Source organism: Saccopteryx bilineata, chromosome 4, assembly GCF_036850765.1.
Source record: "Saccopteryx bilineata isolate mSacBil1 chromosome 4, mSacBil1_pri_phased_curated, whole genome shotgun sequence".
Lineage (NCBI taxonomy): Eukaryota > Metazoa > Chordata > Mammalia > Chiroptera > Emballonuridae > Saccopteryx > Saccopteryx bilineata.
In genome coordinates this window covers 13816006-13837319 of record NC_089493.1, presented here as the reverse complement: position 1 = coordinate 13837319, position 21314 = coordinate 13816006, and the positions used below count along the sequence as shown (strand labels likewise).

At 43.2% G+C, this 21314-nt stretch overlaps 1 protein-coding gene across 5 annotated transcripts in view; it reads right to left on the bottom strand.

The window, feature by feature from the left end:
* EFCAB11 (EF-hand calcium binding domain 11) overlaps positions 1–21314 on the bottom strand; it is a 153325-nt gene that overhangs the window by 45590 nt on the left and 86421 nt on the right. The window contains exon 6 of one of the 5 annotated variants that reach the window (XM_066276589.1): positions 15694–15887. The exons of the other annotated variants lie outside the window; for them this stretch is intronic. Coding sequence (XP_066132686.1) covers positions 15827–15887 — 61 coding nt within the window. The 3' untranslated portion in view covers positions 15694–15826. Of the gene's footprint in view, positions 1–15693; positions 15888–21314 lie in introns of those variants that run through there. 5 annotated transcript variants of the gene reach the window in all.

Genomic DNA, 21314 nt, shown 5'->3' with positions numbered 1-21314 from the left:
AACAGGGAAAGAAGGGAGTCTTACTGTGGGTTCATGGTCTGAGGAATACACAGTCTGAGAAAAACATGGTCTGGATGAAGGTGAAGATCAGATGTGACGGGAGGGGCACTAGATCCAGACCTCAGGGGACCGCCCTGGGCCTGCATGTCAGAGGGCTCTGCTCCGGCCTGCCCCCAGCCGCCCCTGTCTCCACTGGACAGGAAGCACAAAGGGCAGGCTGTAAGGTACAAGGAGTTTGTAAGATAAGAAGAGATAGACATGAAAGAGAACCAACTGCAATCTTAGAATAAAAATAATATGTATAACTGGCAAGTTTGACACTTCATAAGACAGATTTAATGAACTAGAAGGCAGAACTGAGGAAATCTCCCAGACTGCAGCACAGAGATTTATACAACGGGGAGAAAAAAACGGAAAGGAAAGTAAGGAGACACAGAAGATGTCAGGGAATGCACTGACATTAAACTTAAAGAAGTTTCAGGAGAGAAAATAAAATGGATGAGAGAAAATATTTAAGGCCACAAATATTAGATTAAAGCAGAAAAAAAATACGAGCATGTACATATGTACAAAAATATCACTCGACATCCAACACCTAATTACTAGAAAAATTTAGAATATTTGAAATATAAGAGATTTCCCCCTTCCATCATAACCCTGAGGCAGTATCATGCAAATAAATGGTGAGACTTTAGAAGCATGTCCATAAAAAGCTAGAAACACAATATGGGTGCCCGCTACCATCCCTACTACCCAATATTGTATGTATCAGAGGTCCTGCTCATGGAAAAGAGTTGCTTAAGTGTGAGATTTTAGACATGCTGCATTTCCTGGTAACAATCCAAGACATAAAGGAACAGACGGCTAACATAACGGAGACACGAGTCATTAGAACAGAGAGGGCAGGACCTGAACATCTAAAGTGCTGGATAGCACACAGGATGATGTCAGGGCTTGGAGTCGGGGGAAGGCTATTGTGACGAAGGTGACCTGGAGGTCGGTAGATGACAGAGCCATGGACTCAGAGGGAAAATCAGTCAGACGGCAGGATGATCAGAGGAACGGGGTCTGCCACGGGGTTGGACGATTGTCTCCAAAGAGCACTGTGCTTCCTGCCGGAGCAGGGTTTGCTCAGAAGACCGACAGGGCAGAGTGGTCGGGGAGGAGCTGAATGCCGGTGAAAGCAAGAAGGCAGAGGCTATGTCCTCCCCACTACCCCCGCCCCCCGTGAAGGAGGTAGGAAAGTTTGTTTACTATGGAGAAAGGATGCCAGGAACATCTTCAAAGAGTCTGAAGGAGGGGAAGAGTGCAGGTTGATGAGAATAGTGAAGAGTGCAGGGGAATGGGGATGAGACATCCAGAGAAGGTGGAGGGGCTTCCGCCCTTCACAGCGATGGTGGGGCGGGGCCTGGAGGGATGAGGTGGCCCCGGAGACAAAGCTCTCTCCGTCAGTCCGCACGGCCTTGACACTGACACAGACTCCACTATATGGGTTAAGAAATGGAACACAAGGCCTTTTTGGAGGAAGAAATAAAAAAATAAACTCTGACCTTCAGATCAGACCCATGAAGCATGAACTGCAGATTTCTCAATGATCAGTGCCCTTTGGACTAGTCGTGGTCCACACTTAGACCCATTCAACACAGGTCTATTCACAGTTACTAGGGATCCAGAGAAGTTACAATAGATCATTAATGAATATATCTGGAACAAACGCCAAAGTCTTAAATATAACAGATATTCAGTAAAAGGCTCTAGAACTGAAATTGAAGAAATATTTCTTTATTATTATTATTTAAAATTAATTTTACTAGGGTGACATCAATAAATAAGAAATACTTATTTAATAGGTTCATCTCATGTCAGAGCTACTGCACTTCCCATGTATAAGACGCTTCCATGTATAAGACGCACCTTAATTTTGGGGCCAGAAATTTAAAAAAGAATGTACTACACATAAAGATACTGAACTCAAGTGTTATTCATCATAAAATTCATACAACTCCTTATCACTGTCAAAACTCCCATCCATTAGCTGGTCCTCATCTGGGTCTGATGACGAATCACTGTCTACAACAATGAGCGCAAAACAAGCGTGGAAAAGTAGGAAATGCAAGTGAAAAAGTCTACAAGCACTGTAAAAGACGCACTGTTTTTAGACCCCAAATTTCTCGAAAAATGGTGTGTCTTTTGTTTTGTTTTGGCCAAAGCTCTTTTCTTTTCCTTTTTTTTTTTTTTTTTTTTTATAATTTTATTTTTTTAATGGGGTGACATCAATAAATCAGGATACATATATTCAAAGATAACAAGTCCAGGTTATCTTGTCGTTCAATTATGTTGCATACCCACCACCCAAAGTCAGATTGTCCTCTGTCACCTTCTATCTTGTTTTTTTTTTTTTTTTTTTTTTTTTTTTTCATTTTTCTGAAGCTGGAAACAGGGAGAGACAGTCAGACAGACTCCTGCATGCGCCCGACCGGGATCCACCCGGCACGCCCACCAGGGGCGATGCTCTGCCCACCAGGGGGCGATGCTCTGCCCATCCTGGGCGTCGCCATGTTGCGACCAGAGCCACTCTAGCGCCTGGGGCAGAGGCCACAGAGCCATCCCCAGCGCCCGGGCCATCTTTGCTCCAATGGAGCCTTGGCTGCGGGAGGGGAAGAGAGAGACAGAGAGGAAAGCGCGGCGGAGGGGTGGAGAAGCAAATGGGCGCTTCTCCTGTGTGCCCTGGCCGGGAGTCGAACCCGGGTCCTCCGCACGCTAGGCCGACGCTCTACCGCTGAGCCAACCGGCCAGGGCTCTATCTTGTTTTCTTTGTACCCTTCCCCACCCCCTATCCCTCTCCCATTCCCCCCTCCCCCCCCCCCGTAACCACCACACTCTTATCAATGTCTCTTAGTTTCACTATTATGTCCCACCTACGTATGGAATAATACAGTTCCTGTTTTTTTCTGATTTACTTATTTCGCTTCGTATCATGTTATCAAGATCCCACCATTTTGCTGTAAATGTTCCGATGTCATCATTTCTTATGGCTGAGTAGTATTCCATAGTGTATATGTGCCACATCTTCTTTATCCAGTCATCTATTGATGGGCTTTTTGGTTGTTTCCATGTCCTGACCACTGTGAACAATGCTGCAATAAACATGGGGCTGCATGTGTCTTTACGTATCAATGTTTCTGAGTTTTGGGGATATATACCCAGTAGAGGGATTGCTGGGTCATAAGGTAGTTCTATTTTCAGTTTTTTGAGGAACCACCATACTTTCTTCCATAATGGTTGTACTACTTTACATTCCCACCAACAGTGGATGAGGGTTCCTTTTTCTCCACAGCCTCTCCAACATTTGCTATTACCTGACTTGCTAATAACAGCTAATCGAACAGGTGTGAGGTGGTATCTCATTGCCGTTTTGATTTGCATTTCTCTAATAGCTAAAGAAGATGAGCATCTTTTCATATATCTGTTGGCCATTTGTATTTCTTCCTGGGAGAAGTGTCTATTCATATCCTCTTCCCATTTTTTTATTGGATTGTTTGTTTGTTTGTTGTTGAGTTTTATGAGTTCTTTGTATATTTTGGATATTAGGCCTTTATCTGAGCTGTTGTTTGAAAATATCATTTCCCATTTAGTTGGCTTTCTGTTTATTTTGTTATCAGTTTCTCTTGCTGAGCAAAAACTTCTTAGTCTGATGTAGTCCCATTCATTAATTTTTGCCTTCACTTCTCTTGCCATTGGAGTCAAATTCATAAAATGCTCTTTAAAACCCAGGTCCATGAGTTGAGTACCTATGTCTTCTTCTATGTACTTAATTGTTTCAGGTCTTATGTTTAGATCTTTGATCCATTTTGAGTTAATTTTTGTACAGGGGGAGAGACTGTAGTCCAGTTTCATTCTTTTGCATGTGGCTTTCCAGTTTTCCCAGCACCATTTATTGAAGAGGCTTTCTTTTCTCCATTGTGTGTTGTTGGCCCCTTTATCAAAAATTATTTGACTATATATATATGTGGTTTTATTTCTGGACTTTCTATTCTGTTCCATTGGTCTGAGTGTCTATTTTTCTGCCAATACCATGCTGTTTTGATTGTCGTGGCCCTATAATAGAGTTTGAAGTCAGGTATTGTTATGCCCCCAGCTTCATTCTTTTTCTTTAGGATTGCTTTGGCTATTTGGGGTTTTTTATAGTTCCATATAAATCTGATGATTTTTTGCTCTATTTCTTTAAAAAATGTCATTGGAAGTTTGATGGGAATTGCATTAAATTTGTATATTGCTTTGGGTAATATAGCCATCTTGATTATATTTATTCTTCCTAGCCAAGAACAAGGTATATTCTTCCATCTCATTATATCTTTTTCAATTTCCCTTAACAATGATTTATAGTTTTCATTATATAAGTCCTTTACATTCTTTGTTATGTTTATTCCTAAGTATTTTATTTTTTTTGTTGCAATCGTGAAGGGGATTATTCTTTTGAGTTCCTTCTCAGTTGTTTCATTGTTGGCATATAGAAAGGCTATTGACTTCTGTATGTTAATTTTGTATCCTGTGACCTTACTGTATTGGCTTATTGTTTCTAGTAGTCTTTTTGTGGATTCTTTGGGGTTTTCGATGTATAGGATCATATCATCTGCAAAAAGTGATACCTTTACTTCTTCTTTTCCGATATGGATGCCTTTTATTTCTTTGCCTTGTCTGATTGCTCTGGCTAGAACCTCTAGTACCACATTAAATAAGAGTGGAGAGAGTGGACAACCCTGTCTTGTTCCTAATTTAAGGGGGAAAGCCTTCAGTTTAGTGCCATTTAATATGATGTTAGCTGATGGTTTATCATATATGGCCTTTATCATGTTGAGATATTTTCCTTCTATACCCATTTTGTTGAGAGTCTTAAACATAAAATTGTGTTGTATTTTATCGAAAGCCTTTTCTGCGTCTATTGATAAGATCATGTGGTTTTTGTTCTTTGTTTTGTTGATATGGTGTATTACATTAACCGTTTTACGTATGTTGAACCATCCTTGAGATTCTGGGATGAATCCCACTTGATCATGATATATTATTTTTTTAATATGTTGTTGTATTCGATTTGCTAGTATTTTGTTTAGTATTTTAGCATCTGTATTCATTAGAGATATTGGTCTGTAGTTTTCTTTTTTTGTGCCATCCTTGCCTGGTTTTGGTATGAGGGTTATGTTGGCCTCATAAAATGTGTTTGGAAGTATTGCTTCTTCTTCAATTTTTTGGAAGACTTTGAGTAGAATAGGAACCAAGTCTTCTTTGAATGTTTGATAAAATTCGCTGGTATAGCCGTCAGGGCCTGGACTTTTATTTTGGGGGAGGTTTTTAATGGTTTTTTCTATTTCTTCTCTACTGATAGGTCTATTTAGGCTTTCTGCTTCTTCTTGACTCAGTCTAGGAAGGTTGTATTTTTCTAGGAATTTATCCATTTCTTCTAGGTTGTTGAATTTAGTGGCATAAAGTTTTTCATAGTATTCTACAATAATTCTTTGTATATCTACGGTGTCCGTGGTGATTTCTCCTCTTTCATTTTGGATTTTGTTTATATGAGTTCTTTCTCTTTTTTCCTTGGTAAGTCTTGCCAAGGGTTTGTCAATTTTGTTGATCTTTTCAAAGAACCAGCTCCTTGTTCTATTAATTTTTTCTATAGTTTTTCTGTTCTCTAATTCATTTATTTCTGCTCTGATTTTTATTATCTCCTTTCTTCGGCTGGTTTTGGGTTGTCTCTGTTCTTCTTTTTCTAGTTCCTTAAGGTGGGAAGTTAAGTGGTTCACTTGGGCTCTCTCTTGTTTGTTCATATATGCCTGAAGCGATATGAACTTCCCTCTTATCACTGCTTTTGCTGCATCCCATAGATTCTGATATGTCGTATTGTCATTTTCATTAGTCTGTATATATCTTTTGATCTCTGCACTTATTTCTTCTTTGACCCATTCATTTTTTAAAAGTTATGTTGTTTAGTTTCCACATTTTTGTGGGATTTTTTTCCTCTTTTTTGCAGTTGAATTCTAGTTTCAAGGCTTTATGATCAGAAAATATGCTTGGTACAACTTCAATTTTTCTGAATTTGCTGATGTTGTTTTTGTGGCCCAACATATGGTCAATTCTTGAGAATGATCCATGTACACTGGAGAAGAATGTATACTCAGTCACTTTGGGATGAAATGTCCTGTAGATGTCTATCATATCCAGGTGCTCTAGTGTTTTGTTTAAGGCCACTATGTCTTTGTTGATTCTCTGTTTGGATGACCGATCTAGAGCCGTCAGCGGTGTATTGAGGTCTCCAAGTATGATTGTATTTTTGTCAGTTTTTGTTTTAAGATCAATAAGTAGCTGTCTTATATATTTTGGTGCTCCTTGGTTTGGTGCATATATATTAAGAATTGTTATGTCTTCTTGCTTCAGTGTCCCCTTAGCCATTATGAAATGGCCATTTTTGTCTCTGAGTACTTTTCCTGTCTTGTAGTCAGCATTATCCGATATGAGTATTGCTACACCTGCTTTTTTTTGGATGTTATTTGCTTGGAGTATTGTTTTCCAGCCTTTCACTTTGAATTTGTTTTTATCCTTGTTACTTAGATGAGTTTCCTGTAGGCAGCATACAGTTGGATTTTCTTTTTTAATCCATTCTGCTACTCTGTGCCTTTTTATTGGTGAGTTTAATCCGTTTACATTTAGTGTAATTATTGATACTTGTGAGTTCCCTATTGCCATTTTATATCTTGCTTTCTGTTAGTTTTGTGTCTTGTTTGATCCTTCTCTTTTGTTTTTCTATCTTTTGTTTTTATTTGGTTGTATTCCATACATCTTTCCTCTGTTGCTATCTTTTTTATCTCATGTGCTTCTGTGGTGGTTTTTTCAATGGTGGTTACCTTTGAGTAATGAAAAGGGTCCCTACCCTGTTCATTGTAGCAAACTATTTTGTGAGTACTTTTGCACTCCATCGTCCTTTGCTACTGTTAATCTCCATCTTCTCCCCCTCTTTCTTTTTGTTGTTGTCACAGTTTAAATTAGGTTTTATTGTGTTCTTCTTGGAGCTTTTACTTGTGGCTCTGTTTTTTTTTGTTCTTTGTATCTGACTGGAGAACCCCCTCTAGTAATTCCTGGAGTGGGGGTTTTCTGATGATAAATTCCCTCATCTTTTCTGTATCTGTGAATGTTTTTATTTCTCCTTCGTATTTGAAGGATAGCTTTGATGGGTATAGTATTCGTGGCTGAAAGTTCCTCTCTTTCAGGACTTTAAATATTGGGGTCCACTCTCTTCTAGCTTGTAGAGTTTCTGCTGAGAAATCTGATGATAATCTAATGGGCCTTCCTTTATATGTTGTATTCTTCTTTTCCCTGGCTGCTTTGAGAATTTTTTCTTTGCTGTTGGTTTGTGTCAATTTCATTATGATATGCCTTGGAGTAGGTTTGTTGGGGTTAAGAAAACTTGGAGTTCTGTTTGCTTCTTGAACTTGAGGCTTTAGTTCTTTCCACAGGCTTGGGAAGTTCTCATCTATTATTTGTTTGAGTATGTTCTCCATTCCATTTTCTCTCTCTTCTCCCTCTGATATACCTATTATTCTTATGTTATTCTTTTTGATGGAGTCAGATAATTCTTGTAGGGCTATCTCATTTTTTTAAATTTTTGAGTCTCTTTCTTTTTCTCTCTGTTGTGTCTCAAGTTGCTTGTCTTCTATTTCACTAATCCTCTCTTCTATCTGACCTGTTCTATTAGCTAAGCTTGTTACTTCGTTTTTCAGCTTGTGAATTGAGTTTTTCATCTCTGTTTGATTTGTTTTTATAGTTTCAATTTCCTTGGATATATATTCTTTGTGTTCATTGAGTTGTTTTCTGAGCTCCCTAAATTGCCTTTCTGTGTTTTCTTGTATATCTCGGAGAATTTTTAGGATTGCTATCTTGAATTCTCTGTCATTTAGCTCCAAGGTTTCCAATATATTAAATTTTTTCTCCATAGATTTTTCCTCATCTAGCTGTGTTACCTCTCTTTCTTTTGTATCCATGATATTCGATTTTCTCTTCCTTAATGGCATCTGAGGGTGGTTTTGTTGATAGTATTAACAAAATTTAATAAAGAATAAAAAGTTAAAAAAATAAAAAAATAAAAAATCGAAAAGAGTTGTTTTTTTAAAAAAAATTAATAATGAAATAAAGAAAAATAAAATAAAATAAAAATTTTAAAAAAAAGGAAATTATTCCCCCCCTCCTTTTTTCCTCTCCTCTCCTCTCCCCTCTTTCTTGAGAAAATCTTGTGGTGGACTGTGAATTATAACAAACAATGCCTGTGATGGAGGGCCTGAATTGGGGAAAAGTAATAAAGGGGGGAAAAAAAAAAAGGAAGAAAAAAAAAAAAGAAAAAAAAAAGAGCGTATGGACCCACAAAAAGCAAATAAGGAAAAAATTTGGGTCAAGAATAAAATGATTTGCTTTTAGGTGTTGGTTGTCTAAGAGTTATGATGAGAAGAATAAGAGGAAAATGGAAAAATGGGGGGACAAATTAAAAAATTACTATTGTATTTAGTGGAATAAGAACTAGATAATATGGAGAGCCAGGGATGGGAGCACTGCTAGTGAGTTAAAATGGTGAAGTAAAAACCCCCCAAAATGCCACAAACATAGGTTTGAGTCCCAGATTAGATAATTTGTTTGTTATTGAGGTTTGAATGAGAGGAGATGTAAAGGAGAAAGGAAGAAACTAATATAGAGGGAGAAAAGAAAGAGAGAGAGAGAAAAAAAGAGGGAACCACTAAAAGAAGTAAAAAGAAAGGAGAGAGAGATAGAGAGAGTTAAGGGTTTTGGAGTGCAACCCTCATAGAGAGAAAGGAAGAGAAGAGAAAAGATAATGGGAGATGTAACACTTATGGGTAGTGTAGTTCAAGGAGAGGAGAGAGTAAGACTGGTAGAGAGTTAATCGGCCAAATTGGAGGAGGAAAAAAAAGTATCAAGAATGAAGATAAGAGAAACAAACAAACAAATATAATAAAATGGGATAGGTTATAAAGTCTGCAGATTATTCTTGATTTTGAGAGGTTATTTTCTTGCTTTTTCTTTTCTCTCCCTCTTCCTGGTCGGTGACTCTGTACCCCGGGTTCTGCCCCTTTGGCACGCTCAGGTAGAGGTTTGCAGTTGATAAGTCTCTATGGCAATGTCATGTATTGTGCTTTAGTCTCGTTGGCAGTCGAAGCTCATTAGCATTTATAGGCTCCGACAGTGAGAGAGTCCGTGTTCCTGGAGCCTTTCTCCTAGTCTTTCCTTCCTCAATTAGTAGCCTGATAATCCAGCTATGGGGTTGCTGCTGCCTCTGCCTGGATAGTAAGAGGCTCAAAGAGCTGGCAACTCCCCACTCTATTTCCACTCAGCACAGGGCTCTGGGTAAGGCTCAGTCAGTCAGAGCTGCTAGCATAATCAGGCGGGTTTTCTGCCCACTCAAAGACCTCTGGCTCTGCCACTCTGTCCGGTAACACAAGCGGGTGCCCACTTCCGGGGCGCTTGGAGGAAACTCTCACTCACTGTCTGCAACCAGGATATCCGGCCAGCAGTCTCACGCTCTGAGTGAAACCCCCAACCGCAGGGAAAAGTTGCAGCGTTGGAATTGAGTCTCGCTCCGTCCCCGTGCGCGGCTTTTGCAAGGCGCTGGGGCGGCTCGAGATTCCGCTTTGGCCCACACAAAGGCCCCTGACTCTGCCCCTCTGTGCGATAACACGGGCGCGCACTGCCGAGGCACTCGGAGGAATTGCTCACTCCTTATCTGCGCGCGCAAACCAGGATATGAGGCCGGCCGCGTTTCCCTCTGAGTGAAACACCCTCCAGCATGGAAAATCTCCACCGTTGGAATTAGTTCTCACTCCCTCCCGTGCGTGGCTTTCCCAGGGTGCTGGGGCTGCCCAGAGACTCTGCCCTCGGCCCACAGAAAGGCCTCTGACTCTGCCTCTCCGTGGGGCAACACGGGCACCCACTCTCGGGGCCTAGGAAGAAATTCTCGCCCACTAACTGCGCACCGACCAGGAGACCGGGTAAAATGGCCGCTCCGCTTGTCTTTCTTTGTTTGGGTTTGGCGCAAGTGTTAGCTTGTATTGCCTGGGTTGCCACAGGATCAGATTTTCCTCGGCTTGGATCTCCGTGCCACAGCCTGGTTCGGCCGTTTGTGCCGCGGCGGCCTGGATCTATTCACCCCCTTTGCCCGCCTCAGTTTCTATATTCACAGTTACCAGAGAAAGCCGCCCTGTTTAGGTTAGTGAGGAAGGCGGAGCATTTCTTACTCCCTATTTCCTTCGGGGTTTGGTTATATATTTAGCCAATTTTTCACTCAATCATACCTTTGGGTGTATTGCGAAGCATCTGGAAGCTCCAAGTATAGGTTTTTCTGTTTCTGGTTGAAGATCTTGTTGAGTTTTGGGGGAGATTTATCGGTATTGCTTCCTACCCCGCCATTACTCTTTTTTTTTTTTTTTTACAGGGACAGAGAGAGAGTCAGAGAGAGGGATAGGTAGGGACAGACAGACAAGAATGGAGAGAGATGAGAAGCATCAAACATCAGTTTTTCGTTGCGACACCTTTGTTCATTGATTGCTTTCTCATACGTGCCTTGACCGGTGGCCTTCAGCAGACCGAGTAACTCCTTGCTGGAGCCAGTGACCTTGGGTCCAAGCTGGTGAGCTTTTTGCTCAAGCCAGATGAGCCTGCGCTCAAGCTGGTGACCTTGGGGTCTCAAACCTGGGTCCTTCCGCATCCCACTCCAACGCTCTATCCACTGTGCCACCGCCTGGTCAGGCTGGTGTGTCTTATACATGGGGAAATATGATACTTAAGAGATTTTGTTTTATAATTTCAATGAAGAAATTGTTTCATACGTTGCATAATTAACCTCAGAGAAATATATTTTGGAGACCAACTTCTCTGTTGACCACTGAACTGCCTCCCAAAAAGCAACTGTCTCCATTCCAGCCGCCTTATCATGTCCCCTGATGCAGAAAACTGGCACATGCAAGTCTTAGGAAGCATCCCTTTCAATAAGGAACAAATATCAAAACAAGCCACGACTGGCATCTGTTAGCCTATGAATCTGGACTGTTAATTATGTAAGACAAACACGATGTATTCAAGAAAAGAGTACCCATTCATCTGCTTTTCTTCAAAATGGAAAAGCACTACATTTAATTTGTGGTTCTCTGCATTTTAAATAGGCAACTCAATGAAGCAATAAATGTGCTCGTAATGAATAGATTTTTCTGCATACGGAACTCTTAATAGCAGGAACATAACTGAAGATTTAACCTGGTGACCATAAAAGTAAACAATAGAAGTATATAAGGATCATTTGAATTGGCCAGAAAAATGATGTTTTGGTGGTTAAAAGAAAAAAAAAAAGGAATCACTATTTTTGTTGAGGGTAATTTTTAAGTTGTGATGTAAATGCATTACTGTATAAAAAGATAAGATTGTTGTAATTAAATTACTGATATCTAAAATAAGATACATCTTTGTGTCCACTGCCTGTCTCCTCATGTAACCCTGTGCTCGGTCACTCTGGTGAGCCCCTCTGGCCTCCAGCGCCCAATCTTCCTGCTCACACTACTCTGTGCTCTCCTTGAAACTCCCACTCTCCTCCTGTACCATTTCATTGAGCGCCCTGGAGCTTCCATTCCTAATTAAATTAATTATTCTGTACCCTCAACTTCTTCAGCTGACGTGCTTTCCACCTCATGCCGTGATGCGAACTTGGTTCTCTACTGGAAACATGGCTTCCCTCCACCTGTTCCCCAGATCCCCTGCCTTTCTGACTCTTCTGGAACCTCGCTCTGCTGGCTTCCCTGTCTCTCCTGTATCTTCAGCCTTCTCTAGTGGGCTCCTGCAATGACCTCATCTCATCTCTCACGCGCTCCCGCCTCCCTTTCCCCTCTGCCCCTCCTGAGCCAGCCTTCTGCTCTCTCCTCTCCCTCAGTCTTCACGCACTAGACCCCACCATTCCCTGACATTGTCCTGGATGGAGTCAAGGACGTGACAACCTCCTCCTTGTTGCTAAATCAAAAAGACCCTCTTGACCCCATTTCACTGACTTCTTGACAGTATGGGTCACTACTGACCCCAACTTCCGTCTAGAAATTCTATTCCCTTGGTCTCAATGACCACATAGTGTCTGGATTCTCTTCATTCTCTGGGCGCTTTTCTCAGACATCTTTGCCCACTCCCCTTTCTTTGCTCAGCCCCTAAATATTGGTACTTACCATGGTCCTCTGCTAGGCAGTCTTCCCTCCTTGTTAAAACCCCCTCTCTCAGATATCTCACTCAGCCCAGGGCTTCGGTTACCATTTATAAGCTGATGATTCTCAGAGTATGTCTGTAGTCTAGATCTTCCTTCTTGGCTTCAGAACCACATACCCAAATGCTGACTGGGGATCGTTCTCGGATAGCCATCGGTAACCCAAACGGAATTCACCCCTCTCCTCTATAGACCTCCTGGGTTCCCTGTGTTGGTGAACACTATCTCCACGCCTAGGTCTGAACCTGAGACCTAGATTCAATCTTGATGCCTGCCTTTCCCTCTTTAATCACACCTAACCTATGCACCTAGACACATCAACCTCTCCATGCATGTATCTCGTAAATCTACCGACATAGCTCTAACGCCTCAGCTGTGCCCTCGCCCAGGTTCCAGCAGGTCTTTATGTGATTGCCACGATGACAAACGGTCTCCCTGCCTCTTGGGGTCCATTCTCTACAGCCAGAGAGAGCTGTCTAAAGTGCAACCTGACGTCCCTCTCCTGTCCTAAATCCCCCCAGATCCTCCGTTTCCCCTGGGAGGAGGTCCGAACTCCTGAACTCACAAAGCTCTTCATAATCGGCCTGCTGTCCTCCAATCCAGCCTCGTGTCTCCCCACCCCCTCCACTCTGTGCTCTGTTCTACTTCTTTCACTTCTGCAGCGAAGCCATGATCTCCCGCACGGGGACTTTGCACATGCTCCTCCACATACCCAACCCCACCAGCCTCTCTTCTTGGTCTGGCTAACTCTCATTCAGCCTTCCAGAACCAGCAGAGACGTTAATTCCTCCTGGAAGTCTTGCCCACACAAGGCCAGGTCCCTCTGCAGTGTGCTTCCATGTCACCTGGGGCTTCTCCTGTCACTGCACTTACCATGCTCTATGGGAATTTTGTCTTTAATTGTAGGTGACTATTACCTCCGCGGGCAAGTCTCATATCTGACCAGTACACCATACTATTATTCCTGTCCCAGCCCAGGCCCAGGATGTGGTGGGCACTCAATATGTACTAGGTCAGTGGTTCTCCAACTTTTTGGCTTTGGAATTCCTTTACAGTCTTAAAAACTGAGAATCCTAAAGCGCTCTGTTTATGTGAGTTATATCTATCATTATCTGCCATCGTAGAAACTAAAACTGAGAAAATTTAAATGTTAATTCATTTCAGAATAACGATGAGTCCATTGCATCTTGACACAGATATGTTTATGAGAAATAAGTAAATTTTCCAAAACAAAACAAAATGAAACAAACAAACAAAAAAAGCGAGAAGAGAACTGTTACATTTTTGCAAGTCTTTTAAATGCGCTGCTGAGTACATTACGACTAGACTCTCATAGCCGCCTCAGGGTTCCCTTGGTGGGGACATGATTACAGCATGTAGAGAAAAACACAGCCTCACACAGATAGGAAGCTGAAAGGAGAGAAGTACTTAATAGTCTTTTCAGAAAATTGTGGATATTCTTTTTTGATACCATAACTCAGGAAGTGGTAGTTTCTTAAAGGCTGGCTATAATATAGAACTTGAAACCGTATCAATTAACTTTTCATACTTTGTTACATTAAAATCCACTGGTGTATCTTGTACCTTCAATAGATCTTTTACCCAAGCATGATTTTGTAGTATCATTCATGCATTGGTTATCTGAAAAATATTAATTCCCTGAGTTATATAGATGTTCTAAACGTTAACAGATTCCATTATACAATATAAAAAAAAATCACATTTGTTAATACACCACTGAATTCATCAGAAAATCCTTTCAAGTATTGAGAAACTGTCAAGCTCACAGTGGTAGATGCAGGGTTCCTAAAGGCTGATTTTCACTTGAGAGCTCGAATTTCATCATCAGCAACAAATACTGCCAGCTGTTTTCCCCAATGACAGGCTTCCTTCCTTCGTGATTGAGACAATGTTGACGCAACACTTCCGTCTGAAGTCTGAATAACGGTAGTTTGTCAGCCATTCTTTCAAGTTAATCAGTGTTCCAGTAAAGCAGTGGCCACTTCAGATCTTCACTTACACACTGTGCACGGGCTCCGGAGACCAGCCGCGCCTGGGCACGCGACTGAACTGCTGTGGGGGTACTCCCCAGAACGCTAAAATGCTGTGCCCTTGAGAACTGCGCTTCAATAAAATAACATGTATTGTGTCACCAAAGATATTCTTAAGAGAAACTGATTGTTTTTTGAACCGTGAGCCGAAGGGCGTGAGGAACACAACGATGACTGGTACGGTCTGGTGCTCCTGTCCCGATTCAGGCACAACACAGGTAAAACGATCCATCAGCTTTACCTAACCACAGCCTTTGTATCTTCAATGCAAACGTCTACAGAGCAAGACAAGGTAAGCAGGGTCTTGGCATTATGAACATAGTTTTGACTGCACAGACCCCTTCGGGCCCTAGACCACACGGAGAGAGAATCGCTGAGCCAGACGAATGAATGCGAGGAAGGTCACAGGTCAGCTCGGGTGCCTGTGACACCACTGTCTGGGCACTGGCACGCCCACCCTAAAATCCATCCTGAGCACCTTCTGCTTCTGCCTAGCTAACTCCTCTGTTCTGTGTGTGTGTGTGTGTGTGTGTGTGTGGCAGAGGCAGAGAGAGTCAGAGAGAGGGACAGACAGGGACAGACAGGAAAGGAGAGAGATGAGAAACATCAATTCTTTGTTGCGGGTCCTTAGTTGTTCATTCATTGATTTCTCATATGTGCCTTGACCCGGGGGCTACAGCAGACTGAGTGACCCCTTGCTCGAGCCAGCAACCTTGGGCTCAAGCTGGTGAGCCTTGCTCAAACCAGATGAGCCCGCGCTCAAGCTGGCAACCTCGGGGTCTCGAACCTGGGTCCTCCGCATCCCAGTCCGACGCTCTATCCACTGCACCACCACCTGGTCAGGCTAACTCCTCTATTCTTTACTCTCGGGTTACCCAGGTGCTTTCACCCAACACCTGGTTTAGGGTCAGCCCCTGGGTGTTGACCTGGACCTTGGAAATAGGAGAAGGTTGTAAGTGGGGCCCAGAGGTTTAACTTCTGGGGGACTTGGGAAAGACATCTCATGCTGCCCTGGCCACAAGGGGCACTGTCGTGGGAAAGTAGTATTGTAGGGTAACAGATGCTCAAAGGCACAGTGAGTCAGTGCTCTGGGCAGACGCAGGCTGAGGATGGGTCCCGAGGATTGTGGGCCAGGTGGGAACCTTAGACCTACTGGTGCTGCTTTGGGACAAGTAATCTCAAAGGTGGCTATTTTCCACCTCTGTCATACACAGGAACGCAGTGACATCCAACTTATGTGAGGTTGACCTAAGTCTCCCAGACATTGAAAGGCAGTTATTCATAGTTGGGATGGTGAGGTTGGAAGGTAGATTGCTTGGATTTGAGTATTGGTTCCCTCATTTATAAGCCGAGTGACCTTGGGCAAGGGACTTTTCTAATCTTCAGAGTCCTCGTCTATAAAACAGAGATAGAAAGTGTACTGTCTTGTGGAGTTATTAGGAGGCTCTCCATAAAGTACGTATCACAGCAGCTGTGATGTAGCAAAAGCTTAACAAATGACAGCTGTGACTATTATCATTATTCTTCTGAAAGTGTCTGATGCACATCCCCTAAAAGGAGAAGAGAAGAAATGAATTGGAGGGTTTTATATTCTTCTCCTACCAATCCCATGAAGAAAATCCTGGGAAAAAGTTAAAGACTCTCTTAGGTTTCTGCGGCACCAGTTGAAGAAGATGTCACTCCCTATCAGAAGTGTTTCCACCCAGATTGGAAGAGATTTACTTAGACATGAACATTTGGATTACAAATATTGATCGACTTACGACCTATGCAACTTACAACCAGTTGACTTTACGACTACAACTGCTAGCCACGACTGCTCCGCGTCTGGCAGCGCAAGCGTTGCCCAGCTGGGCATACGACAGTGCGGACCAGCTTCCGGCAGCACTACCATCTCCGCGTGCACCATTTCAACTGTTATCCCAGACTCAGTACAGCAATTTGTGTTTTGTGTCTTGGATATTTTTCATCAAACCCCTCCCAAGATGTTTAAAACCAGTTGTACTGGTAATGCAGTGTTTTACTTAAACCTAACGAATGTAAAAATAAGAAACAAAATGGTGTAGAGATGATACAAATGGCATAAAATGAACAAAGACAATGATGATATATAATAATAATGAAAGAAAATTATGATAAACTATGAATTAAAGATTTTTATAACATCATTTCACAGCACTGTACATATAGCCTACTCAACTTATGACCAAATCGTGGTACGACCAGTCTGTCGGAACCAATCGTGGTCATAAGTCGAGCACTAGCTGTATTAACAAAGTACTATAAAAAGATGTAGTCTTGGCCCTGGCCAGTTGGCTCAGTGGTAGAGTGTCGGCCTGGCGTGCAGGAGTCGCAGGTTCGATTCCCGGCCAGGGCACACAGGAGAAGCACCCATCTGCTTCACCACCCCTCCCCCTCTCCTTCCTCTCTGTCTCTCTCTTCCCCTCCCGCAGCCAAGGCTCCATTGGAACAAAGTTGGCCCGGGCGCTGAGGATGGCTCTGTGGCCTCTGCCTCAAGCGCTAGAATGGCTCTGGATGCTACAGAGCAACGCCCCAGAGGGGCAGAGCATCGCCCTCTGGTGGATGTGCCGGGTGGATCCCAGTTGGGTGCATGAGGGAGTCTGACTGCCTCCCTGTTTCCAGCTTTGGAAAAATGTTTTAATTAAAAAAAAAAAAAAAGATGTAGTCTTATTAGACAAAGACTCAAAAGGATACTGGTGTGAGGTCTCAACCACAATTCTAGACCTAGCGTCCCTTGCTCTCCTCATTTCTGATGATCTTCACCTCTATTCTGCTCCAAAACTGATCTTTAATGAATAAACCAGGGGCCTTATCAACTGCCCAGAACTCTACATACGAATTGTTCAAAGTCAAGATCCCATTCACTATACACACTACCTATTCTTACAACACTATTGCTCATTTATTCCCAACTTCCTTTAGACATCTTAGAGATGCCCAGGACTGGACCCCTCTACGCTCTCTATCTGTGAACGGCTATCTGCTTTCACTTACTCTCTACCCGGCCTAGAGCCCGCGGTGCCTTACCCGCGGTTCTACTGACCATTACCTGCAATCAGCTTCATCACATCCAACACACAAAACCCAAACTTGAGATCAATCCAGTCATAGTTCTTCAGCAAGGCTCTAGATCCCATTCCTCCCACCTCCTAAGCGACTTGGCTGCTTCAATCATGGTCCTATTCCTTCATTTCTACTATTTCTTCCCCAAAAATACATGTTGTTGAATATCTTCCTGGACGTCAACTTACTTCTTGAGCATCTTATGCTTCAAAACTGGTTTACACCAGTCCTCTCTACTACCTCATCCCCAATTCCCTCCTCAACCCAAAGCAATCTGCCTGCCTCCATGATCTTATCCAAACGGCTTCTGCTAGGATTGCCGATGTTTTCCATAATGCCAAATCCAAGGAATCCTTTTTAACTCTCACCTTCTGTGACTTCCCTGTGTCATTTGCAACTGCTGACCACTCCTTCCTTCTCTGAACTCATCTCGCCTTTAAATGCCCGTGCTGCCCAGGGCCCTGGTTCTCTTCTTTCCTTGCCCTCTGCTCTTCTTTCTCTTTACATCCTTCCAATGTCACCTCATAAGACGTCAGCCACCCGTCATAAACGGACGCCACCTAGCTCAGAGGTCTCTGCTGAATGGAGACGCCATGTGCACCTTGGTCGAGAATGTAGACTATGAATTCAGACAATCGCTCATTCCAGATCCCGTCTCTGCACTTACCACCTACCTGACCATGAGCCAGTCATTCCCTTAAACCTCAGTCTTCTCAGCGATAGAATGGGGGTGACCACATTACTGGGATCTACCTCTAGAGTTCGCTTGAGGATTAAATGAAATAACACACATAAAGTGCACAGCGAACACTCCCCTACATTAGCTGTTGTAGCTGTAATTACAGGAATCTCTACCTACAGCTCCAAAAGCAACTCAACTGTCACAGATGAAAGAAAGTCGACTTAATGTCCTCATGCTCTTCCTTCATTAGAGTCACGACCATAATAGCTTCTATCTCTCAAGAATCGACTGTTATAGCTAATCTGTGAGTTAAATATTAGTGACCCCACTTGACTATATAAGAAAACCGAGGCTTAGAGAAGTTAACTGCTCTGCTGGAAATGGCAGGAAAACGACAGTTAGGAGGCAAACCCTGGTCCTTCTGACTCCAAAGTTCCTGCCGCCCAGCACCGGTATACGACTTCCATGTTGGAGTTCCACGCCAAAACCCAGGGTGTTTGGGACTTCTTCAGTCTCACTCAGCTACAACTAATGGTGCTGGGAAACTGGCTCTCATGGGGGAAATCCCGATTTGTAGCATGTGCTGTTTAAAGCTATCCAGGTGACATCACTGAACCCCAAGAGGGAAGAGGTGGGCGGAGCTGGCACGCCGCTGGACCTAGTGAGCCCCCCAATCCTCCTAATTTGGATTTAGACAATGTGACTGAAAGCAATTTGCCAAAACCAACTAGTAGTCAACATCCAGTTGGTGAAAACATGTTAAAGCAATCTGGTTGAAAAGGAATACTGTTTAGTGGTAAGTTGCAATATTTTTATCTTTTTCTTTGCCTTTTTTTTTTCTCTATTTTTCCCCCCTCCTAACTAACTTCATTTTGGCCAGTGATTCCCCAGGATGTCCAACTACAGGCTGTTGGCGGCCAGGCTTTCACTTCTCCAGACTGCACCCCCTCCGCCCTCCCTCTGCCCGCTCCGGCCTGCCTGCACACCCTTCCGTCCCTCCCAATGCCATGGTCTCCTCGCCCCCGGGCCTCTGCCATGGACCTCTCTGTCCCTCCACCTGCTGTCTCCGCTGGGTGCACTCCTGTTCCTCAACTTCCAGTTTGGGCATCAGCCATTAGGGAATTACTGGGAACAGACTAAATGTCAAACAATGGGAGTTATATTGGTACAACTCTGTTTCATTAGGAAAAAATGCCCATAGACACAGGAGAGGATCTGGGAAGTTAGTCTCTGGGGGTTTTATCAGTGGTTTACTAAATAGTGTGTGGGATTATGTGAGGGTTTTTCTTTCTTTGTTTATTTATTTTGAGTATCTGTTATAAGCACGCATTGCTTTTGTAATAAGAAAACCTATTTTGTAAGATACTTTTATTGTTAATGCCTTTGTATTCCAATCATTAACAATTAGAAGCAATTCTGGACAAGGCTGACTGGCTGACTATTCACCAGATAGAAAAAGAACCTAGAAATAATGAAAAATGAGTAATTTCCAAGAACAGGTAAATCATCATCAGGAGTACAAAAATGACCGGAACTGAAAAGAACAGACACCAGAGAGATGAACTCGGAACTCGTGTGCGATTTCAGTGAGATGACTTGGTGGACAATTATATTTGGCCAAATTCTATGCTGTTGTTAACTCTACCTGCTTGCGATTTCTTGTGAATCTGTGAATGTTCTCTTTCCCATTCTCCTTCCTATCAGGTTAGGAAGAATGGTCACATTCCCCAGGACACACAGACCCCTCGTGATCAGAGCTCTACCTAGCTCATGGCATCTCTCTAGCCACGTGTTCCCCTCAACGTCCCCAACCCCATCCTCCCTAAACAGCTGCTGGCTGGCCACGAGCTCTTCGCTCCAGTAACGTAAACTCCACCTCCCGGGACAGGAGGTCTCAGTTCTCTGTCCCTTCCCATACGCTGTGTTCTCCGAAATGCCTTTAAACCACACGTGTGTGCACACACAGTGATACAGTGAGGTCAGACTGAGTATTAATATTAGTCCCAGCTGCGTTACGGACATGACCGTGTCCACGTAACCTGGGCATTACAAGCATCTCTGGAACTCCGGTAATCAAAGCGTGGCCTGCACACCAGCAGGCCACCACCACGTGCTTGAGGTGCCTGTTTTCAGGCCCTGCTGTCTTTGCCGGGTTGGCTCCTGCTCCTCAACATCCAGTTTAGGCACCAGCAGGGGGTTATTTGCAAGAGACTAAATGTCAGACAACAGGAATTACATCAGAATAGTGCTCACCATCTGTGGATTTGGAAACTGAGGATGGGCCCCAGGAAGCATGTTCCAAAGCCTTCCAGGTGACTTATGCACCTAACATTTGAGACGCACTACTCTAAGTCATTGTTAATGATGGCGAAATAAACTGACAAATGAGTAAAAACTTGGGACGTGTGTGTGTGCGCGCGCGCGCGTGTGTGTGTGTGTGTGTGTGTGTGTATTTAAAAGTATCTCTCTTCCAAGCTTTTGCTTTTGTGTGTGTCTGGACATATACATATATGTATACATAAAAAAAAGTCCAACCTTATCAAAATGTCCAGGGAAATTTTACTTAATTATTTGGTCACTGCAGGACATTAAGCATTCTCCTCAAAAAAAAAAAAAAAAAAAAAGGCAGTTTAAAACGGGGCTTTTCTTCTTTTTACTTAGTTACTTGGTAGCTGAATTTGCATTACAGTTCAGAGTTTTGGTTGGAGGAGCAGAGCCCTAGGAAGTTAAACATGCCGTGTTTTTCCGAGGACCACACAGCACTTTAATGGGAGGCCAGGTTCAGATGGAGAAACCTTGGAAATGCCACCGCGGCTGAGCCCACGGAGTCACAGCGCTCCTCTACCGGAGGTGTATCACAGCGGTTAACTCAGCATAGAGACCTTGGAAGGTCACTTTGGTGTGGGCAGGCAATTAAACGTGTGTAAAGGTCTCTCCCCTCTATCTGGTCATTACCTAGAGGACATTCCTGTTGAGCCAGAAGCGATTTGCTGGAGCTGGAATACAGGCAGCCTTCTCTACATCTCCCTCTGGAGCTGCTGAAATCTTGGCTCGCACCCAAGTGCCCCACTTGGGTTTTGTTCAGGAAAGATTTCTTCCAGCTGCTTTATTTGTTCCACGATTACACGTATGAGCTTCCAGAGTGTACACGACCACAAGTCAAATGAAAGCCTTCAGTTCCCAGCTCGCCTAAGGAGACAACATTTGAAAC